The following is a 23608-nucleotide window of genomic DNA, read 5'->3' on the forward strand; positions in this document are numbered from 1 at the left end:
CTACCCGATTTCTTTTGAGAATCACCATCGTCGCTTGCAAGAAGGGACTTGGAAAACAGCACAGCAGCAAATGTTCTGGGGCAGGGGTGCTTTTGCAGGGAGGGCCTCATCTCAGAGTCTGGATGTAGACTGAGGTTGCCTTTGCGCTAGGCTCCTCGGCCACCTACTCCCAGCCCGTCCCTTTTGCTCCTGGCCCTCATTTTCATTCCCTTCCGGCCTTGCAGCCTGCTTTCTCCTCACCCCTGAGTATCCCTCAGGGGCTACCAAGTTCCAGGGCAGAGCAAGGCTCAGGCAAGCCGGTCCCAGGTCAGCTCTACCCAGCTCTTTCCAGCTTCGCCAGCCTAGGGTGGGGTCACCCTGGGACCCCCGCAGGTGACAAATATGACTCAGCAAGGCCCAGGGCTAGGACGGATACAAGAATGGCAGTGCAGGAACAAAATCCTCTGCAGTACGACAGGACTCAAATACCATTTTAAAGACTCGCATTTGTTAACAAAGACGTAACTCAAATCAGCCTCCGGGCGCTGGCGGCCTGTGCTTGAACAGGCCGCAGGTTTAGCCTACAAGGCAGGCCCAGCGGCTTGAAGAGTCGGAAAACGCCCGCGGCCTCTGCTAAAGGCCCCCCTTTGCCTCCGACAATCCCACTTCGGCTCGACCAGGCCCCAGAAAAGGCCAGTCGGCTGGAGGGAGAACTTTCAGAGTGCACAGACTTATGCATGTCCGTGGCTGTCAGGGAGACTTTGAGGGCACAGTAGTCTCTCGAGACTAGAAACCATTTTCCTCTCTAGCGCTGAGATTTTGCTTGGCTAAGCGGCAGCAGCCTCCCAGCCCCCCAGCCCCCCACCCCCACCGCCAAAGCCGCAGCAAGCAGCCACGTCCCGCGGCCCCAGGGCTCGCCGCCCCGGGGCTCGCAGCCCCCACGCAGCTTGCACGCCGCGCCTCCTTTCGCCCCACCCCCTCGCGCCCCCATCCGCCCCCGCGGCCTGCCCTGGGAGCGCCAGGCGAGCCCTCGCGCCTGCGCCTCGCCAACTTCCTGCCGCGGAACGCCCCGCCCACCCCCAAAAGCCCGCCTCCGAACGCCGCGTTAAACCTGTCTGCCGCCAGTCATTGGTCAAAAAGACGAAGCCGTTGGCTCCGAGGCCCGCCCAAGCCACCGCCTCTCACTTTTCCCAGGGCGGATGCGCCTGCGCTCAGCTGCCTGGGCGGGCTGGGAGGCGCGGGTTGAAAAGTCTCGTTCCAAGTTTGGAGAGAGAGAGAAGAGCGCCTCAGACCTCGGTACCCGCAAGCGGGGAGGAGGCATCAGAGAAGGACGCAGCGTCTGGGGAGCTCCCAGGCTGTAAAACGGAGCTCAGGCTTCGAGAGCTAGAAGTGTGTGACGCGCCTGGGAAAGGCAGGAGCGCTTGTGGTTGGGCTGCTCTTGGCTAGCAGGGGGAGTCCGAGGCGGCGGCGAGGGGCGAACGACCCGACGCAAGATGGCGAGTAAAGAGAGTAAGAGGCCCCGCGGGGCGGCGCGCGGCGGGGGGCGGTGAGCGTGCGAGGCCGCGGCACGCGCCGGCGAAAGGCGCGAATTGGCGTGAGGAGCAGGGGGCGGGGCCGGGCGCGAGGCAGGGCGCGCGCCTCGAGGGGCCTACGCGGGACCGGGCCGCGGCGCGAAGGGTTCCGAGCACTTCCGGAGCCAGGCGCGGGGCCGCAGTTGGGCCCCCTTCCCGCTACCCCCCGCCGTCACCCCGCTCTGGCGGCGGCGCTTGCTCTGCACCCGGGCGGAGGCGGCCTCCGTCGCCGGAAAGCGGGCACGGCACCACCTTCCACGCGCGCGCGTCGACCGCCTCGGGGTCGCGGCCCTTGTCCGGGGGATTCTGGAACCCGCCGACTTATGGCTGCCGGCTCGGGTTTCGTGGGAGCTGAGGCCTCTTCTGGTGGGGGATGGGGGGAGCGGGCCGATGCGTTTCTGCTACACGTGGATTCGTCTCGCCGGGTGGGTCGGGGAGCCCCTTTACATACGGGTCGTCATCTTGGAACAGGTGCGAACAGCTGTAACCGGCAAAACAATTGCGATGTCTATGTAATTAATTGCCCAATATTGTATACGCAGGCGGTATTGATTTCAAACTGCAAAAAAATAAGCTTCCTGGTGTTAATATTCTCGTGTTCTGGAAGACCAGTGAGTTGTTCGTGTCCAATTTGGTGGTTAAGAGAAAGAGGAGATTAGGTGTGGCCGTCTCGAGGTGACCTCCAGTATAGATTTCGATCCCTTTTAGACACTTAATCGTGTGGGCTTTGTCCAAATTTCAGTGTTTGAAGATACTGTGGAGGAGCGTGTCATCAATGAAGAATATAAAATCTGGAAGAAGAATACACCGTTTCTGTATGACCTGGTTATGACCCATGCTCTTCAGTGGCCGAGTCTTACCGTTCAGTGGCTTCCTGAAGTGACTAAGTAAGGGTTTTTGTCAACTCTTATTTTGCATAAATTTTGCTGTTAACCCGAATCTCCTAGTTTTTCGCGTTTTATACATAGAACATAAGCAAGTAATCGAGTAAGCCTTTGGGTGATGTGGCAGGTGATTTTTATTTTCAAAACTGATTTATAGGGTGGTTTCTGACGTAGAAATGTGGAATTAAAAGGGGACAGAGAATCTGTTCTGAGATTAAGGATATTTGTAGGATGCACCAGATATATTTGACATTTCTTGAACTTAAATATAGACGCTGGGTTTTCTTTGGACCCCAGACTAATGGATTTCTTTAAAACTCCGTGGGAAAAGTGCACGAATCATAAGTGTATGACTTGATGAATTTTTGCAAAATGAATACCTCCTTGTAACCAGCCCACAAGACGAATACGTTTTAATTGGCAAAGGAGAAAATAATTTCGCAGCAGTTCACCAACGAAAAGGTGGTGTAGTATGGGATACACTTTGAGGTTGTTGTTGGTCTTCACCTCTTTGTAAAATTTCTCTGGTAATAATTGCTGACATTTGCTGAGCACATCTAAAGAGTTTTATGTCCTATTTGGTTTAATACAACAGTACAATAATTATTTTTTATTATTCTCTTCTTTTTAATCGATGTGGAAATGGGCTGAGATGTTAAGTAACATGCCCCAGATCACACAGCTGTTAAGTGGTGGAGCGGGCTTTGGAATGCAAACCAGGTGGCCCCAGAGTTGAGGCAATCTCTGCACTAGGTTATGGTTCTCATACACTTGCACTTTTCCTAGTAAGAACCTGGCCATGTACTTTAAAAACGTATTAAATTTGATTGTTGTGTGTATGTTATTTAATGAGGATTTATTAAACTCTAAAGAAGTTTTGCAACAACTTTTAAAAATAAGAGTAAATTACTTTCGTATAAAACTCATATAATGGCTAGATTTTCCATATGTGAACATTGACTTCTAGATGGTTAGGGACTTCAATGGACTTTTCAAAAATCTCAATGTAAATATACAAATGTGGGAAGAGGAGCCAAGAACTAAATAATGGAGACTTCTAAGCATTGACATTTACAGCTTTGACCATCAAATGCTTAAGGGTATTGAGGTTCTGATGTAGTGCAGCATGGGCATTTGACTGTGTCTTCCTATTAAGCAGATTTAAAACTTAAACAACTTAATTTACATTTTCTTGAATCTTTTTGATCTTTGACAGTAGAAAAGAGCCCAGGCTTTAAGGTTAGAGATCTGAATTTGAATCCTGCCCCTTGCTTCTTAGCTTTGTGAATTAGGACAAATTGATCAGTCTCTATCCTGAAATAGTCTGGTCTGTAAATGGAGATGCTGAGAGTTCTCACAGCCTACATCTAAGGAAATAAATAAGATCACACATGTTAAAATGCTGGCACAGAATGAGTACACAGTAAGAGGTGACTGATGGTAATTCTCCCACCTTTTCCTATTCAGAAATAAGTTGTTAGGGTGGAATAGCTCTGTTTCCATTTGTATTTCAATGAAAGCTGCTTACTGAAATCTTTTTAAAGATTTCACATTACCTATTATGTTTTTTGTGTAAAAGATTTTAAAGAGAATAGATCTGTGTGTTCTCAGCCCAGATACTACTTTTATATTAACACTTAGGAACTTAACAGAAAATACTTTATATATTCCATGGGGTTCTTTGCATACAAAGAAGTGGGATCTGGTTGTGGGATGGGCAGTGGCTCTGGGAGTGCAAGAAAATGCCAGCCAGCCTGCATTCTTGTGTGTGGAAGACGGCTGAGTGGTGCTTTGCAGGTTTCTGTTTGGACTATGAAGGCACTGTGATTGTGTTTTGTCACTATGTAGGACAGTAGAAATGTTGGATACTCTTACAGCCTGGTTCTTTGAGAGGTAGGCCCTACTCAACCTCATCTGGCTGGTCTTCTGTATACATGCAACATGCTTCCAAATGATTACTTGCACTTTCTGAGCTGTTGCCCTTAAATTCAGTTAGGTGATCATCCAAATAATTGATTTGGCTCTTTAAATTTTTTTTAGGTATCTCTAAGAAACTATTTTTCAAAACCAGTAGATCATTACTTCATATGTCTTATTGAATAATTTCTTAAACATATTGAGACTTAGGTTCTACCTAAAAATCTATGTATGCATTCAAATTTAGATGATACAAAGCTGCATAGAGTGAAGACTAAGTTCCCCTTCCACATCCTCTGTTCTCCTGGTTGCCTTACCCAGAGCAGAAACAGTCATTTGTGATTTCTTATCCATCCTGCCAGCATGAAGAAGTACATGCTATGTCCCTCCGTCCTCTTTTTCTGTTAGGAAGTTGTTGACTTGACTTTGGATCTTAGTTCCCCAACCAGAGATCGAACCTGTGACCCCTGCAGTGGAAGCTTGGAGTTTTCTAACCACTGAACCACCAGGGAAGTCTCTGTTCACTTGATTTTTTAAAGTAGGAGTTTATATTGGAGACTTTTTTCCTATACGTATGCTTAGATATATGCTCTTTTGTTTTAAGGGCTCGGTAGAATTCCTTTATGGATATACCACTGTAACTTATGTCACCAGTTCCTTATTGATGGATATTTGTTTTCAGTCTTTGGCTATTTCAGGCATTACTACCAAGAATAACCTTGTGATGATAATCTGTGATTGTCAGGTGAATTTCTCAGCAGTGGAGTCTTAAGTGGTCAAAGAATTCTGGCACTGAAAATGGACAAGGTCTTTTATAATGAGTGCTTCTGCAGCCTTAGGTACATCCAGTATTCGAAGAAAGCAGTGAGATATTGATGGGCTCAGAAAAGTAGGCTTGTTTTTCGATGATGGAGATGAAAGAATTTGTAATAAAAAGAAAAATCCTTATACGATGATGGAGTCAGAGGAAACTGGAATAACTGAATTTTGGTGTCAAAAGGAGCTTTTCAGACCCTCTAGTCCATGTTGTAATTCTACTCCTTAAAAAGGTCATATGATGAACTGACGTGTTTGACCGTAACTTTACCTGTAGGTCTTAGAATTTTCTACTTAATGCCATAAAAAAACAAGTCACTTTTCTTCCTTTTATGTCAGCCCTAATATTGCTTTGTGGTGCCTCCTTTCTCTCAAGTATTCCTATTTCTTTTCAAATGGTTCTCATGAGATATGTTTAAGTTCCCTTTCACTTCAAGCCACTATTCCATGTAAAACTTTCATTTTTGCCTAAATCCTTCTAAAGTGCATTGCCTAGAGCCTAATTTTCTAAGTGTGGTTTTTCCAGTTACAAATTAATAGATGAATGCCCATGTGTATTGCCTCTTCCTACCCTATATAAATTCATGTAAGATGAAAGTAATTACATTTTTTGATAACCACATCATATTCTTGGCCACTGAACACACATCAACTCAGACCCATGTCTTAATTTTTTAAATAGAAGATTCACTTTTTTTATTTTTTAAAATATTTTATTTATTATTTATTTGACTGTGCCAGATCTTGCAGGATCTTTGATCTTCATTGCAGTCTGTGGGATCTTTAGTTGTGGCATGTGGGATCTGATTCCCTGACCAGGGGTGGAATTTGGCCCTCTTGCATTGAGAGTGTGCAGTCTTAGCCATTAGACCACTAGGGAAGTCCCAATGTCCTTTTTCAAATGAACTCCTATTGCTTAGCCATGGCTGCCCTATTCTGTTCTTGGAGTTTTTGTGTATTTACTGCTCTTTCATACCCTAAGCCCAATCTTGGTAAAATTTAATCTTGTATTTTTTAGTTATTACTAAATTATATGCCTGGAAGTAATTCACAAACCTTTATTTTAAACCAATGAATCCTTTGTACAGCTGGAATTTAGAAACAGATCGTCTAGTTTTTTTTTTTTTTTTTTTTTTTTGGGGGCTCAGAGCCGTCCTTCTCAGCCTGCCTTACTGATGTGGAACCATGGGACACAGGTGAAAGTTGTTGTGAATAATACAAATGGGAATGCATTGTTAATAGATACAGATGCAAAGTCATCACTTGGATTAAGTGCCAAGAGGCATCAGTGGTTTCTTTAGCCACAAGGAGTTACCATAGAATAGGGTAACAGAGAAGACCCTTCCCCTGCCTTCCCCTGTAAAAATGGGAGTGCCTGTTTTATAAACATTAAGCACCATAAATATAAATAAGGGGTTTTCACATCATGTCATTTTTACCCATAACCTGTTTTTTAGGTGAAGAAATTGAGACCCACGGGGAAGTTGTCATTTAAGGAATCACATATAACTAATTTTAGTTTGAGCCAGGGCTTAAACCCAGTTTTTCTTGACTCAGCACTTTATTTTGTCCATTCTGCCTTTTTACCTGTTACTGGGAAACCAGAAATACCTAGTGTATTAAAATTGAAGGTTTTTTTTTTTTTAAGGTGAGAAGTCATGATTTATGAATACAGGAGTTGGTGATAGACAATTTGTTAGCAACTGATTTCTTATAGGATTGTGGTGGGGGGGGGTCGAAGTTTTAGTCGCTCAGTCATGTCTGACTCTTTGTGACTCTGTGACCCCTTGGACTGTAGCCAGGCTCCTCTGTCCATGGAATTCTCCAGGCAAGAATACTGGAGAGGGTAGCCATTCCCTTTCCAGGGGGTCTTCTTGACCCTGGGATCAAATCTGGGTCTCCTGCTTTGCAGGCAGATTCTTTACCATGTGAGCCACCAGGGAAGCCCCTTATAAGATTAGTATGACTTATTTTCTTTCCTAAACAGACCGGAAGGAAAGGATTATGCCCTTCATTGGCTAGTGCTGGGGACTCACACATCTGATGAGCAGAATCATCTCGTGGTTGCTCGAGTCCATATTCCGAATGATGATGCACAGTTTGATGCTTCCCACTGTGACAGTGAAAAGGGTGGTAAGTAATCCATATATTCCAGCATTGGTGTCTGAGGAGTAAGCCTCTAATTATATATTAACTTTATACCAATATCTTTTGGGTAGTTGAACCTCCACTCTGAAATTTTACCTTCACACGATGAGATAAATCTCTATGCACTGGTACGGAAAGATGTCCAAGATAAATTGAGTAACTGATATGTATGATTATAACAGTTTTGGTAATAGTAAGAATATGTGTTGGTGTGTGCATAGAAAAAAAAGTCAGGCATTTACACCAAATGGTTAATAGCTTTTTTATGAAAGTTGTTGACTCCCTTCCCCCAAACCAAACATAATTCCCCTGTTTGGTATTCCCACAACCACCCAAGTTGATGATTTTGCTAGGAGGACTCAAAAGACTCAGCAAATTATACTCAAGGCTAAAGTTTGTTACAATGAGAAATGAGCAAAAGCAGCAGGGAAAAGATATACATCAGGGAGTCTAGGGAGGTCCAGCACAAATCTCATCCAGGGCCACACAGGATGTACTTGGTTTCTGGCAACAAATAACAGGGAGACATGTGGGCTATCTCTGCTCAGGGGAACCCATTTGAGGGTCAGGGTCTCTGTCTGTCTTGGGGGTTGGTTGTGTAGGCAAATTATACTGGCAGCCGTGGCAACTGAATCTTGAGACCCCAGTAATGAACTCAGGTATGTATCATCAATCTTGATATTTGTACAAAGCCACCCTGACAAACTGGTACAGCATGGTCCATTGCTTCAGGTATACACCACAAAATCAACCCATCAGTGACATAGAGAACATTCTGAGGTCCATGTTCCCAGGAGTTGATCAGGGGTCAGTCATGGTCCCAGTTTCCATCAGAGTGGCGAGGACTAAGCAAGCAGACCTGCTGGATTAGTGCTTCCCCACAACCCCACGTGGTTGAATAGATCTTAACATTGTCCAGTACTTTTTAAAAAATAAAATACTGCTTTATAGCTAAAATCTTGCCAACCCTGCTCCATTCCTCTCTGCTTTCCTTTCCAGAATTCATCACTGTCCTGAAATTAGTGTGCCATTTTCAACTATTTTGATTATTCACACACAATGCTGTACAGTTTGCTTTTTTCATTCAGTTCTGTGTGTGTGTGTACCATGTAAATATGTCTAGCTCATTCTTTTTACTGCTGTGTAGTATTCCATTATACTTAAACCCCCATTTATTCTGTCAAGGGGCAGTTGGGTTATATCTCTGTGGGTATTTTGTTCTTGGAGCAGTGCTTCAGTGAATATCCTTGCCAAGTCTTCTCGTACTTGTGGGAGAATTTATCTAGTGGAATGGAATTGCTGAGTTGTGTGGTGTATTCATTCTCAACCTAAAATAATATAAAAGTTTTCCAAAATGATTTACTCAGTTTACCACTTGCACAATTCATAGTCCATTACCCTACAGCCTTATGCATTATTTCTGTAAATATTGTTGTAATCAGAAAATTTTTAATGGCTTTTAGTCCTAAGTGAGTGAAAGTCGCTCAGTCGTGTCTGACTCTTTGCAACCACATGGACTATATAGTCCATGGAATTTTCCAGACCAGAATACTGGAGTGGGTAGCCTTTCCCTTCTCCAGGGGATCTTCCCAACCCAGGGATCAAACCCTCGTCTCCCGCATTGCAGGAGGATTCTTTACCAACTGAGCCACAAGGAAAGCCTAAAGTATGTAGTTAATTGGGCTTTCAGCTTAAGAATTAGTCTCTGCATAATAATATGGAGATATTTAGTTATTAGTCACTTGTCCAGTGAATTATATTCTAACAAGTGACTGCAATACTTAGTTGACATCAAGCTTTTTAAAATTTTAGTTATGGTTTTGTTTTTTTTAGTTACAGTATTTTTAATGGATACTATTATTATTAAGATAGTGGTTTTTTCAGACTTTTCCTTTTGAGTTTTAAGAAAGCTCTGTGTACACAGTAAATCTTACCTGAAAGCCCAGTTTTTATTAAAGGAAACCTGTTGCGTTTGTTTTCACTAAAGGAATTGGGAAGCTTAAGAATCTTTGTAGCAGAAGAGTGAGAGAGAGAGTGTCCCACGGTGGTGGGAGGTTGAAAATACAGAAAAAGCGACAGCTTTGGAGCAGGGTCTCAAGAGGTAGCAAGTGGTGGATCAGGAGGGGTGTTCTTAGAAAGACCGAGGCATTTTCTTTCATTGACACGATGGGAAGGGAAAGTGCACAGAGGGAAATGGGTGATTGCATATGGTTGTGTGAGAGGAGTTGTGTGAAATGGGATATGATTTTCAGCCCCAGAAATAATAAGCAATGGTGTTTGTCATAGAGAGGAAGAAGGGCTAATTTCTTTTTTTTTTTTTTTTAATTTGCCTGAGTGACTTGTAGGACCTTAGTTCCCCAACCATGGATCCAACCTGGGCTCCCCCAGTGAAAGCACCAACTGCTAACCACTGGACTGCCAGAGAATTCCCAAGAATGGCTAATTAAGCCTTGGGAGTCAGTGTTGATTATGCATTCCCACATAGAAAAATGTGGCTGAAACTGAGAAAAGGCTTATGGATTTCAGTGTGATTTCACCAGGCCCCAGCTAGTCTATTTTACTTGTTACCTCCCTGGCTCCGTTAAACATTTGAGTTAGTGTTACTTGACCTGAGATACAGAGTGAGCGAAAAACCAATGTGCAAAGAAGAAGTGACAGGTCAGGAAGAAATAACAGTTATAATGTCAAGCCTCCAAGCTTTTAATGTGTCAGCAACTAATTCGTTTTTATCTATGAGCATAGGAAAGAAAATATTCTTGTTTGCTATTTGCTTAGATGTTCTCTACTTATATTCTTTCTGCTATCATCTTACTGCCTCTCCGAAGTTATCATACTTTTTTGTGTGGCTTTGTCACTTTTCCGAGGTCTTTTTAATAAGTATTTAACATACAGTCATATTCCCACACCAGATAGAAAGGTTAGCCCACTCATTTTAGCTTTGGCACTCCACCAGCAGTTGAACCAATGTGCTCAACTGGATTGAGCAGATGTGTTCAAGGATTCTGGTTGAACTGACTTGTGCGTGTCTGTGTCTTGGTGTTGGGTGGAGGTTAGTCAGCATGGGTTTCTGATATGAGGGTGTTTTTGACTTTAGACTCAAGGAGTGTTCATGCTCCTGAGGATGAACCTATCTTAAAGAAACCTAAAATACGATTCTAATTTCAGCACTTCCAAATGAGTTGTGTTTGAACTAAAAGGCTGAGGTGTGTTAATTGCATGGTTATTTTACATCATTTTCACAACTGAAAGAAGCCGATTTTTAATTGTTTTAAGTCCAAAATGGAACTGAATTAACTTGCAAGAATAGGTATCAGTATTTTCCAATTCAGATGGACTTGAATAAATTAAGGGGAAATGAATCTATATTTTTCTGTGCTTGCTTGGTCTCACTCTTGCTCTTAGCAATTTGTGTTATATTCCGTCAGATTAAAATCTCAGGTTGATTAAGTGACTTATGAATTTTAATCGTAAGTATATGTGTTTATTTCTTTCTTCTCACATTAGAATTTGGTGGCTTTGGTTCTGTAACAGGAAAAATTGAATGTGAAATTAAAATTAACCATGAAGGAGAAGTAAACCGTGCTCGTTACATGCCGCAGAATCCTCACATCATTGCTACAAAAACACCATCTTCTGATGTGCTGGTTTTTGACTATACGAAGCACCCTGCTAAACCAGGTATGCATTAATAAAGTCAGACCACTGCTTGATCCTTCTTGATTCGAAATAATTGCTTTGATGTCATACAGACTAGTATACTCCAACTTTTAGAGGTTTAGAAATGGTTTCAGGGATCCAAAAACCATGCTCAAATTCAGTGATTTAATGCAGGACCTCACACCAGGTTATATTCCTGGCTAAGATTTATTACGGCAAAGGATATAGAACAAAAAAGGAGGAAAAAACTGGCTAAGGTTTGTTATTACAAAGGATACAGAGCAAAAACAAGAGGAGAAAGATACACATCAGAGTCCAGAGAGGTCAGGCTTAGACTTGTGAGTCCTTTTCCACTGGGGCCACACACCACGGGGTAGAAATGTCTCTGTCGAGGGAAGCCCATTTGAGTCTCAGTGTCTGGGGTTTTTATGGCAGTCTGGTCACATAGATATATCCTGCTCTGTGACCAGCCATGGTAAGGGAAACTCCGGACCCCAGCAGTGAAGTCAGATGCTTCATGAATCTTGCTCAACAATCCTTCAAGTCTCAACAAGCTGCCACAGCATGCCGCACTGCTCTGGGCGTAAACAGCTACATCAGACAGTGACATGAAGAATTTTGTGAGGGTCACATTCCCAGGGGTTACGAGGTCAGTCATGGTTGTAGGCTACTCTGGAGACATGCAAGGACTGAACATCCAGACCTGCTGCTTTCTTCAAAAAATTGTTTTAAAAATTGACTTGGATTGTCACCATGTAAATTTGTGGGCTGGTACAGTTTTCAGTGTTTTGTGTTAGAATGTAGTACTAGGTTTTGCAAAGGAACCAGTCATTTTATTGGTTTACTAGAGTATTTGAAATGTAGCACAGAGAACAGCTTTTCAGGGTGGCTGTGGGTCAGACCAAATCCTTGTTTGTGTGCAGTGCTTTTGTAGGCATTATAATAAATGTTAAGACTTACTCAGGAGTGAGAATTTGCTCTTAGCAGTTCTCATAAACAGATAATCACTTAGTAATCAATGTTATTTCTTTTTCTTTCTTTTTTCTTTAGACCCAAGTGGAGAGTGTAATCCTGACCTTAGGCTAAGAGGCCACCAAAAGGAAGGCTATGGCCTTTCTTGGAATTCCAATTTGAGTGGACATCTCCTAAGTGCATCTGATGACCATGTGAGAAACCGGTTCTTCCTAATCTCATGTACTAAGAGTTAAAGACTGAAGGAGACTAATAGATGAAAGGTTTTCTAAGATAATACTGATTGTTCTGATAACATTTCCACAGGTTTTAGAACATTGGTTATCACACTGCCCTTTTGGAGTCTTAGAATTCCACAAATCTCTTTTGAAGCAGCCATAGAATGGAGGGAAAGTGGGCAAAAGGTGTTCCATTTAAAAGTGGACCTCTTGAAAGAGGAGACCACCTCTTTAATGGAGACTCTTTAAAGCATTTGTAAGGCCTGATTAATACATTTTAGTTTAGTTTTTTTTTTCCAGTTTTTTTAAGTGTACAATTCTCTGAGTTTTACTTTATTCACAAAGTTGTGAAACCATCAGCACTAATTAAAAACCATTTTCATTAGATGTCACAAAAACTAACTCCATATTCATTAAGCAGTCTACTCACTCCTTCCTTCTCCCGGCAACCACTAGTTTACTTTCTATCTCTGTAGATTTGTTTTTTCTTGATATTTCATATCAATGGAATTATTTAGTATGCAACTTTTTCTGTCTGACTGCTTTTACTTAGCATGATGTTTTCAGGGTTCATCCGTGTGAGCATATGTCAATACTTGATTTCTTTATGGCTGAACATTACTCCATTATATAGATATACCACAATTCATTTATCAATTGGTAGACATTGGGTTGTTTCCAGTTCGGGCTACTTTGAGTATTGCTACTGTGAACATTTTTGTACAGGTTTTTGTGTAGATAAATGTTTTCATTTCTCTTGGGTAGTCACTTAGGAGTGTAATTACTGGGTCATATGGTAACTTTAAGTTTAGCTATTAAAAGAACTACTAAACTGTTTTCCAAAGCAGCTGTACTACTTCACATCCCTACCACCAATGTACCAGTGTTCCAGTTTCTCCATGTCCTCACCAACAGTTGTTATGGTCTGTCATTATTATAACCATTCTGTTCTTGACTTGAGAATCCCAGGGACGGGGAGCCTGGTGGACTGCCGTCTATGGGGTCACACAGAGTCAGACACGACTGAAGTGACTTAGCAGCAGTGGGTTTAAAGTGGTATTTCATTGTGATTTTGACTTACATGTACTAATGATGTTGAGCATCTTTTCATGTGCTTGTGGCCATTTCTGTATCATCTTTGGAAAAACTTGTATTGAAATCCTTTGTCCATTTTTAAATTTTTTTATGGTTGAATTTTTAAGAGTTTGTTTTAAAATATATTCTAGATATGAATCCTTTATCAGATATGTGATTTAAAAAATTTTTCTCCATTCTTTAGGTTGTCTTTTCACTTTTTTGATGATTTCCTCTGAAACAAAAGTTCAGTTTATATATTTTTCACCATTTTGGCTTTTGATATCATATCTAAGAAGCCATTACATAATTCAGCATCACAAAGATTTACACCTATGTTTTTTCTAAGAATTCCACAGTTTTAGCTCTTATATTTAGATCTTTGGTCCATGTTGATACGGTGTGAGGTAGGGGTCCAGCTTCATTTTCTGTGTGTGGATATCCAGGTTTTCCAGCTAATCTTTCCCTATGGAGTTGCCTTGGCATCCTTTAAAGTGATTTAATAATGAAAAAGTACCACACAGATGCAAAGTGATCATGTTAATTTATTACAGACCAATGTTTGTAGCATTCTTGCCCCATATTTTCTTTCATGGTTCCCATACTGCAAGCATAGTATTTGGTATGATTCCAAACACAAGCCAAAAGTAGACTTCTGGAGCTTTTGAAAGCTCATGTAACTTGGCCACAGTTTGCATTTTATGTCAGCCACGTGAAAATAGGTTCCCTTGCCTTCTTGTTAGTATATTCTCATGTGTATGTCTGTTAATGGCAATTTCTATTAAGCTTTTTGAAACACTGAAGTAGGTAATTGGCCCAGTCAAAATTGTTTAGTTATAGGCAACAAAAACCAACTTTGGGTGCCTGGGGTTTTTTTTTCCTTTTTCTTTTTTTTTTTGTAAATTTAAAATTTTCATGACTTAGTTTTTATTTTTAAAGATAATCTTCAGGTGGATGTTCTGAGTGATCTTTAAAAAACATCTAGTTTATTTTTTAACAGTAAATGTATACCCTCTTTACCTGTTTCTTCCGCCCTCTACTCCTGGCAACCACCAGTCTGTTCTTTGTATCTATGAGCTTGTTTTTTTGTTCCTGTTGTTTTTAAGTTTCCATATATAAGCGAGATCATATGGTATTTGTCTTTCCCTAACTTATTTCACTTCGCATGATGCCCTCAAAGTTCATGCTGTCATAGATGACAAGATTTCCTCTTTTTATGGCTGAGTAGTGTTCCATTGCACACGTATAGCACATCTTCATCCATTCATGCACTGATGGACACTTAGGTTGTTTCCATGTCATGGCTACTGTAAAGAATGCCACCATGAACATGGTGCATATATCTTTTCAAATTAGTGTTTGTGTTTTCTTTGTATAAATGTCAAAGTGGGATTGTATCATGTGGTAGTTCTATTTTTACTTTTCTGAAGAACTTCCATAAATACTGGGTTGGGCAAAAAGTTTGTTCAGGTTTTTCCACACCATATAATGAAAAAACCTGAATGAACTTTTTGGCCAACCCTGTATTTTCCTTGGTGGCTGCAAAGAGGGTGCTGACTGATTTAAACAGAAAAGGAATTAATTGGAAGGGCATTGGGTAGGGTAGCTCACAGAATCACTGTGGTGGCGAGAAAATGGCCTGGAAAAGAGGAGAGGCCAGGTTGTTGACCCAAATTAGGCCAGTGACGATATCACTCTTGCCATCCATGGAAAGTGGATGTAACACTCCCGTGCCCCTCTAACCCATCATCAGAACAGATTCTCTGAAAGAAAGCCTTCTTCTGTTTCCCTCAGAGTGGACATAGGATAGTCTCCCACACAGGGAGGACGGGCTATACTCAAGAACTTAATTACTAGTACTTTTTGAGGACAACAGGCTGGGAGTTGCTAGTCATAATTAATAGCTGACGTTTCCTAAGGGCTCCACATATGCGAGGCATCTTGGTAATTTTCCCAGGATCTTTCTGAAGTGAGGAGCAGGTAATGGCAATATTCCACCTTTTCCGTGCATGTAAATTGCGTCCAAGTGTGTAAGTATCAACAGAGACTAAGGGCCACATGTATTGTGTAACAGAAACCCTTTCAGATAATAAAATGATTGATGAAGAGAGGAAGCTGATACTAGTGTCAGTGAAATTAATTTGAATATACCTTAATGGAATTACCTCATACTCCATTGAGGTGACAATCACTGCCCTATAGTTTGCAATATTTTTTCATAGAAACTTCAGACTTTTCTCAGCTATTTTTATGGCGAGATGTTAAAAAAAGACTCAGACTCTCAAAGCCTGCGGATCTGTAACCTTTGAGGTCTGGGCAGGCCCTGTGGTCTCTTCAGTAGCCTTGTAGGGGTTTCTAGGTTGTTCACCTGTTGCACTTGCTGATGTATGTAGTGGTTTCTGCTGTGAAGTGACAGTTGTCCAAAAGCTTTCACTTTTATTTAAGAGGCATGTTTTAGTTTTAATTTCCAGTTTCCCAGCCCAGCATGAAGTTTTAAGATATGCATTTCAGTTTGGTGGATATTGAACCCCAGGCTCTCTGTGTTGTGTAATCTAGGTGAATTTTAGATACTTGATTGAATGTATGTAGGTAGAAACTCTAACCAGGATGTTTCTTGCCTGCCACCATGCTATCCTCCCATCCCCATTACACTGTATTTTCCTTCCCCTCTGCATCTCAGATTGTGGAAGCTACACCCGTACACTTTTCTGTTTATGAAACTTCACCTTTTTTAAAATAACTTTCATATAGTAAGTAGCTTTGTTTTTAATAAAAGAGTTTTAAATAAGGTGTTAGCATTTAAATTCAGTCTCTCAAAACTAACTCTTGTTTTGTTCCTTCTTCAGACCGTCTGTCTGTGGGATATTAATGCAGGACCAAAGGAAGGCAAAATTGTGGATGCTAAAGCAATTTTTACCGGCCACTCGGCTGTTGTAGAGGATGTGGCCTGGCACCTGCTGCATGAGTCCTTGTTTGGATCTGTTGCTGATGATCAGAAACTTATGATGTAAGGTGGAAAATTGAGTGGGGTTTTGTTATATGGGTGTCCTGAATGACCATCAGTGATTGTGGTGGCTTTTAAATTGTGTCTGGGGCTTCCAAAAAAGAAAAAGAAACAGCTTTAGTGAGGTATAATTGACATGATAAGCTATAAATAGGTATGGCCTTTTTACGTAAAAGTTACTGTGCTGTATGATTGAACACAACTTTTTATTTAGAAAAAGAAAAAAACAGGTACGTGCACATGAAGAAACATGCTTGGGGCAGTGGTATGTATCAAAATCGGGGATCAGGGTGACTTGCATTGAAGTTGAGGGAGGAGAGTGATTGTGCGTCAAGGCATGGCTACAGGGCTGCATTCAAGCACCTGGAATGCTTTTTATCTCATAAACTAGCATCTGAGGCAAACAAAGCAAAATACTGAATTTGACTAGGCTAGGTTATACATACCAAACAGTAGTCTCTAGTATTTTGTGCATGCTTGAAATAGTTGGTAATCCAGACAGGAACATACTGAACAAGAAAGCAGAGATAGCCCTAGTTTGTTCTGCGCAGGTTTAGAGCATATCACCTAGTGGTTGGAAGTCCAAGTTGCCAACTCTGCATGGTTAGTGTCCCTGAAGAGGCAAGTTAGCGAGAGAACAGTGGCATGGCGTGGCGCTGATGTGGGCACAAGTGTGGGGGAGAGAGGCGGGGCAGGGTTGAGTGGCCTGCTCTTGTGCTGTGTGCCTTGTACCTTTGTGTTTTAGATGGGACACCAGGTCCAATACCACCTCCAAGCCGAGCCACCTGGTTGATGCGCACACTGCCGAGGTCAATTGCCTGTCCTTCAATCCCTACAGCGAGTTCATTCTCGCAACTGGCTCTGCGGATAAGGTTTCTAAGTTTTTGCATTTTTGGTGTTTACAAACCTAGTTGTCTTTGTTACTACAATATTTTAAAATTCTTACGTAAAGTGCAGAAACAAATTCCTTTTCATTTTATTTTTCTTCAGACTGTAGCTTTATGGGATCTGCGTAATTTAAAATTGAAACTCCATACCTTTGAATCTCATAAAGATGAAATTTTCCAGGTACGTGACAGTTTTCTGGTGTCTCTGTCAGATTTTAGTAACTTTTCACTAGAGGGAAGTTTATAAATTTTTTTCTTTTACATAGTGGACTTGGGACATCGGGTTTTTTTGTTTTGTTTTTGGCTATGCCATGTGGCTTGTGGGATCTTAGTTCACCAACCAGGGATTGAACCCTGGCAGTGAAAGCCTAGAGTGCTAACCATTGGACCACCAGGGAATTCCGTTTTGTTTTGTTTTTTTTTTAAGCTCCTTGCCTACTGTGTAAGTAGTAACTAGTGAGAAATAACTTGGAGTTTTCTATATATTGTTAGTTCAGAAGTAAAGGAACAATTTGCAAAATAGGATCAGTTTAAAAAGTGAAGGTAGTTTCCTGGTAGTCTAGTGGTTAGGACTCAGCACTGGCATTGCTGTGGCCTGGGTTCAATCCCTGGTCATGGAACTGAGATCTCAGAAGCTGAGCAGTACAGCCAAAAATAAGTAAATTATTTTTTTAATGAAATATCTTGTATATAGTTTAAAATAGAGCTGTGCATAGGCTAAGGTACACGTCATTGGAAATGTTAAAAGCTTCTGGGATGGTTTGGGGGCTAAGTTTATTGGGAGCCCTAGCAGAGTTACCCTTGAGGAGTATGACCTTCCCAGGGGTAGGCTGAAGAGATGTGGCATTTAAGAGCAGCTGAAGGGACAGCACAAAGAGAGAGAAGGCTTGTAGGCCAAACAAAGGGTACAGAAGATGAAATGGGAAAATATCTAGGATTAGAACAATAGCCACAAACCCAGTAATGGATGATTCTTTATATTTTCAAATATGTATTGCTAGGTCCACTGGTCTCCACATAACGAAACCATTCTGGCTTCAAGTGGTACTGATCGCCGCCTGAATGTGTGGGATTTAAGGTAACTCAGGATCTGGTGACAGAAGTTGCATAAATATGCTAATATAGCAGATTATATAATAATTCATAGACTAGAAGAGCAATTTGCTAACCCCAGTTTAATAAGTCTAAAATTAATCTTCAGTACCTTCCTAAAGAGTGTTCCATAAAATAGAAGTGAATCAGCAAATGGAATGTGAAAAAAAACTGATACAAATGTGAGTTTTGATTTTCTTTGTAATTAGGACTGAAGTCAGGGTTAGGGGTGCATGTGTATTTTAACATCCAAACAACGGTATTGAAAAAACTCTAGCTATAGAAAGGGGTAAAGACATCAGCTGTTTGTGTTCAATGTCCATCTGCAGGACTAATCTTTTTCAGTTGTTTTTTCCCCACAGGTATGAGCTCTTCTGTGGGTTGTGTAACTGCTGAGGATGAGAACAGGATAAGCACAGCCAATGCCATCAGAGCTTCTTGTTCTTCTGGGGCTTCATTATGGAAACAGTTTCTCCCAGTTTTTAAAGTTCTTGACTGCAGGGTTGCTATTCTAAGAATTTCAGACTCTGCTTTTTTTGAGCTTTTAGAGCCATTAATAATGTTGCTGTATTATGTATCTCTCCGTAGAGGTGTTCTTATCTGGAATCTAAATCATAACATTTCCCAAAATAACTGCTTTCCTACCTGTATTGCTTTGAAGTGGACTAAGTTTTTAGACAAGGCGGCCTTAATTACAAAGACAGTATACCCACTTTTCAGTGTATGGAACAGTAAAACTGCTAAACTGCTAATGTCTGCTAATGTTCTATGTTCTTACGGAAGAAACCCTAGTCGTGATAGATACTTGAAAATGTGGAGAATCTTTAAAACAGACATCTGAGAATATTCTTTTTTACTTGAAAACAAACTAGCAAAGTCCACCTGTGGAATAGGTATCAAGGATGATAATGGTGTGTAACTTGAGTGATTTCACTGTCGGAACTGCTAGCATATTCTACAAATTGAAGTTCTGGGGGGTTGTGTTTGTTTTTTTCATTGAAATTAAGATAAGAAAAAATTAAAACTTAACCTGTCCTTGGCTTATACATTCCATATTTAAAGTTGTTTTGTTGTCCTACCTTTAGCAGATCTGCAGTACTGGTGTGTAGTTGTATTTCACTCCTGGGATGAAAAAGGGTTTAAGAGTGAAGTGTAGGGATTAGGCATCAGTTCTTCTGTAAATATTTTATATACTTTTCACCTTTTAATCCTAATTCAGGAAACACCTCAGTTAAGATATTGAATGAATTCTAAATTAATGTTTTATTAACAATAATTTCTATTCTGCAGCTTCACTTATGAACAGCTGTTATTACCATTTCCAGAAAGTAAACACCCTGCCCTCCCACCAAATAATTAATACAAAAACTCTAACTGATAACAGTACAGAAGTACAATGCTTTAGGATGGGATTTCTGGGCTGATGCTGGCTTTGCAAACTTTGTTGCTAGAAGAATTTGAATACTGAAGGCATTATGTTTTTTCTCAATAGCAAAATTGGAGAAGAACAATCAGCAGAAGATGCAGAAGATGGGCCTCCAGAACTCCTGGTATATATTGACTTTTTCTTATGCAAGATGAAGTGTCATACGCAGACTGGACTATTTGTCATTGTTTCATGTATTTGAAAAAGGAGTCAGGACGTTCAGATTCTGTCTCTTGAGGATGATTTCAAATTGGAGGTCTTGGAGGTTATTGTGATTTAGTCTGAAAAGTCTTGTTTTGTGATGCAGGGCTTCATAAATTTTAAGTCTTTTTTTAGTTAAAGTGTTGTTACCAACTATTTTTACTTTGGTAATAATAGTTTTTTAAACTTTGGTAATACTGGTTTGTTCTCGTTTTGGGGGGGTATTTGACATTCCCCGACCAGGGATGAAACCTGTGCCCCCTGCATTGGGAGCACAGAGTCTTAACCACTTGACTGCCAGTGAAGTCCCTGTAACTGTTCTATTGAGATAAAATTTACAGATCATACAGTTCACTATCTAAACACTTCAGTGATTTTTAGTATATTCATAGAGTTGTACAACCATCACAAGTCAATTTTAGAACATTTTTGTCACCTCCGAAAGAAACTGTACTTTTAACCATCACCTCTCAGTCTTCTTTTGTGAGCCCCTGGCTACCACTAACCTACTTTCCGTCTCTCTAGATTTGCCTGTACTAGACATTTGATATGAGAGGAAATCACACAGTATGTGGTCTCTTGTGACTGATTCTTACTTTATATATATATATCTATCACAGGGAGAGGACAGTGTATAACTTTGTATTTAACATCTCTAACAATTTTGTGGTCCTTGAGAAAATTCACTAGGATTTTGCTTTCTGTTTCTTGAGAGTCTGAAATCAAGGGACATTTCATATTGATTGTCCTTATAAGAATTTTTTTAATTTTTAAAAAAATTTTATTTTTTGGCATTGCTGTGCAGCATGTGGGATATTAGTTCCCCAACCAGGGATCGAACCTGTGCCCCTGCAGTGAAGCCAGGAGGCTTAACCACTGGACTGCCAGGAAGTCCCAAGAATTGTTTCTTCTGAATCTTAATTCTAAGATATATAAGGCCCTGTGCAGGAAGTAAGATTGCTCCCTTCCACATTTTTTAGCAAATACCTCGGTTTAGCCCTAATGGGGACTTTGTGGAGTCCTGGAAAATTTTTTCCCCCCAGCCTTGGGGCAGTGTGTCTTGGGAGAGATTGAAGGATGGCTGAGAGGTATGCCTTTCCTTTACTAAGGGGGAGAAGGGGATCCTTCAGGGGGCCACAGAAGAACCAGCAGTCTCCAGGTGTTCCAGTTTCAGGAAAGAGTATATGACATCCTGGAAGTGTATTACCTTGAGTATTTTAACCTAACTATATATCTGCTAATAAGGCAGAATTTGAGTGTTGATTGTATTAGGTATGGAAACAGCACTGTGGTCGTGAAGGAAAATGTCATTTCAGGTGATGTAGGCTGAATGAATATTTAGGGGTAAGGTATGCTACCTGCAACTTTTTGGTGGCTCAGCCAGTGGTATGTTAACAGTATTTGGGGCATCTAGGTGAAGGTTATCCAAGCATTTGTTGTACTGTCACCTTTCTGGAGGGTTTGGAAATGGGCAGAGTGGTGGAGGGCTAGATAACCACCCTCCCTCCAGACTGCAGTTCAGCAACCCATTTCTAGACTGATGCTGTAAAAACTAGCTTCTAACATAAGATATGAAACCAACACTTTTTTGTTCTTATTAACAGTTTATTCATGGAGGACACACTGCCAAGATATCAGATTTTAGTTGGAACCCAAATGAGCCTTGGGTCATTTGCTCGGTGTCTGAGGATAACATCATGCAGATATGGCAAATGGTGAGCTAAAGTGTTTATTTTTCTTCAGTGACTATCTTGAAGAGATTTTTACTAATGATATAATAGAAATATTTCAAAGTATATCAGTGCATACTACATGAAATTATTTATAGAAGGAAAGTATTAAGACCTTTCTGCATTTTATCAAGTCTGTAATTCAGTGTGCACGTGTAGACATAGCACCAGCTCCAGTTTTCATGGTTATGACTCTTCATCACCTGGGCTCTTGGCATCATTGCTCCATGTCCAGTGTCTGCTGTCATGCAGTGTATTCACACTGAGATCCTGAGTTCTGTGATGCGCACTTGACATTTCTGAGACATGGTTTACCAGCCCTTTCATAAGCTTCAGGGCTATCTATTGCTCCATCTAAATGCCTGAAACGTTTTAGGAAAATGCCTTTTTTGGACAACTTAAATAAGTAGTGCATGGTCAGCTAGATATATGTGTGAAATTATACCTTGGCAAATAATTTTTGAGAACACTGGCCTGCCTTTTCCTCGTTAAATTTATTAAAGTCTGAGAGTAAAACACAAAAAGTAAACTATGAAGTTTACTCTTAAGTGTTTCCACATTTAATTTCCAACACTAAATCACACTGGCCAGTGACACCTAAAATCTGGATAGAACTATAAAATGCTGTTTTTAGACAGTCTTGTAAAATTTTTAGGGAGTTTTACCTCTGATTTTATTTGGTTATTATCTCCAGGCTGAAAATATTTACAATGATGAAGAGTCAGATGTCACAACACCGGAACTGGAGGGGCAAGGATCTTAAACCCAAAGTACGAGAAACGTTTCTCTTGAATGTAATGCTACACGAATGCTTGACTTATCAAGCGCAAAAACAGCATTGTATAGTAGGCAGTTGAAGTGGGTGGCATATGGCGTTCTTTACCTTCTGATCCTAGCACTTTCAAGTGAGCTATTGCGTACTGTATCATATTGTAGCTTTTAGGGAAGAATGTTGCTTAAGAAAGATTATCAGCTTTGTTTTAAAATACAAGTAAGCAGGGTACTGCCTTTGATTTAACTATAAGTCCTTGTTTTCTCTAAGTGCTTGCTGTTCCCAAATATGCAAGAATAACTTTTACACTTTTTCCCTCCAACACTTCTTGTTTGGCTTTGCAGAAATAAAGTTTTAAAATAAACTTTGTTTTATTATTTTAGACCCTCAGTTTGGGGGGGGGGATGCGTATGGATGGATGTCCCTTTTTTATGAGGCAGCTACTGGGTATACACTACACGCTGAGAACGTACTGAATTTTCTTTCCAGGGTACACCACATCCTAATACAAACATGGGGAGAAGTCAGGTGTTTGGTTGATTGGTGAACCTAGAACTACCTCCCTTACATGTCATTTGACCCACATGCCATTTGGGCCTTAACTTGGGCGGCTTTAAACAAAAATACAAGCTTGTTTGCTTATGTGGCAGGTCAGCAGGGGGAACAAACCAGCCTGCAGCTTGGCCCTCAACCTCTTTACATTGATTTTTCTTTTATTAAAATTTAAAAACAATTTTTTTTGCCATACCACAAGGCAAAACCCCTGGGAGGGACTGGGGGCAGGAGAAGGGGACGACAGAGGATGAGATGGCTGGATGGCATCACTGACTCGATGGACGTGAGTCTCCGTGAACTCTGGGAGTTGGTGATGGACAGGGAGGCCTGGCGTACTGCGATTCATGGGGTCGCGAAGAGTCAGACACGACTGAGCGACTGAACTGAACAAGGCATGCAAGGTCCTAGTTTCTCAACCAGGGATTAAATCTGGGCCCCAGGCAGTGAAAGTGCTGAGTCTTAACCACTGAACTGCCAGGGAATTCTCTACATTGATTTTTAAAGGTTGTTTGGGAAAAAAGCAGCACACTAATCCTAAACTACTTTTGACTTACAGAAAAAGCTTGCCAACTCCTTATGATTGTGCTTAAATACTTATTATTTTCGTTTTTGTGTGTGTGTGGTTAAATACTTTTGCTCACCATCAACTAAGGTCTTTCCTATGTGCCTCTGTGTACATACACTCTGCTAGTCAGATAAGTAGCA

The 23608-nt window shown here is 41.0% G+C and overlaps 1 protein-coding gene across 3 annotated transcripts; it reads left to right on the top strand.

Moving 5' to 3' along the window:
• The first annotated feature begins 1148 nt into the window (after nt 1-1148).
• RBBP7 (RB binding protein 7, chromatin remodeling factor) lies at nt 1149-22712 on the top strand. 3 transcript variants are annotated; one of them, XM_061408065.1, is made up of 12 exons: nt 1149-1488; nt 2293-2437; nt 7155-7300; nt 10847-10993; nt 12023-12138; nt 16083-16243; nt 16986-17112; nt 17231-17308; nt 18129-18205; nt 19712-19769; nt 21451-21561; nt 22271-22712. In XM_061408065.1, exons 1-12 carry the CDS (start codon nt 1473-1475, stop codon nt 22337-22339), a joined length of 1251 nt encoding a protein of 416 aa, XP_061264049.1. In that variant the 5' UTR covers nt 1149-1472; the 3' UTR covers nt 22340-22712. The 3 variants fall into 3 exon arrangements, with proteins under 3 accessions (XP_061264049.1, XP_061264048.1, XP_061264047.1); XM_061408064.1 differs by having other exon boundaries at nt 1151-1488; nt 10820-10993; XM_061408063.1 differs by lacking the exon at nt 1149-1488 and adding an exon at nt 1617-2021 and having other exon boundaries at nt 10820-10993.
• The last annotated feature ends 896 nt before the right edge of the window (nt 22713-23608 follow it).

Source organism: Bos javanicus, chromosome X, assembly GCF_032452875.1.
Source record: "Bos javanicus breed banteng chromosome X, ARS-OSU_banteng_1.0, whole genome shotgun sequence".
Classification (NCBI taxonomy): Eukaryota; Metazoa; Chordata; class Mammalia; order Artiodactyla; family Bovidae; genus Bos; species Bos javanicus.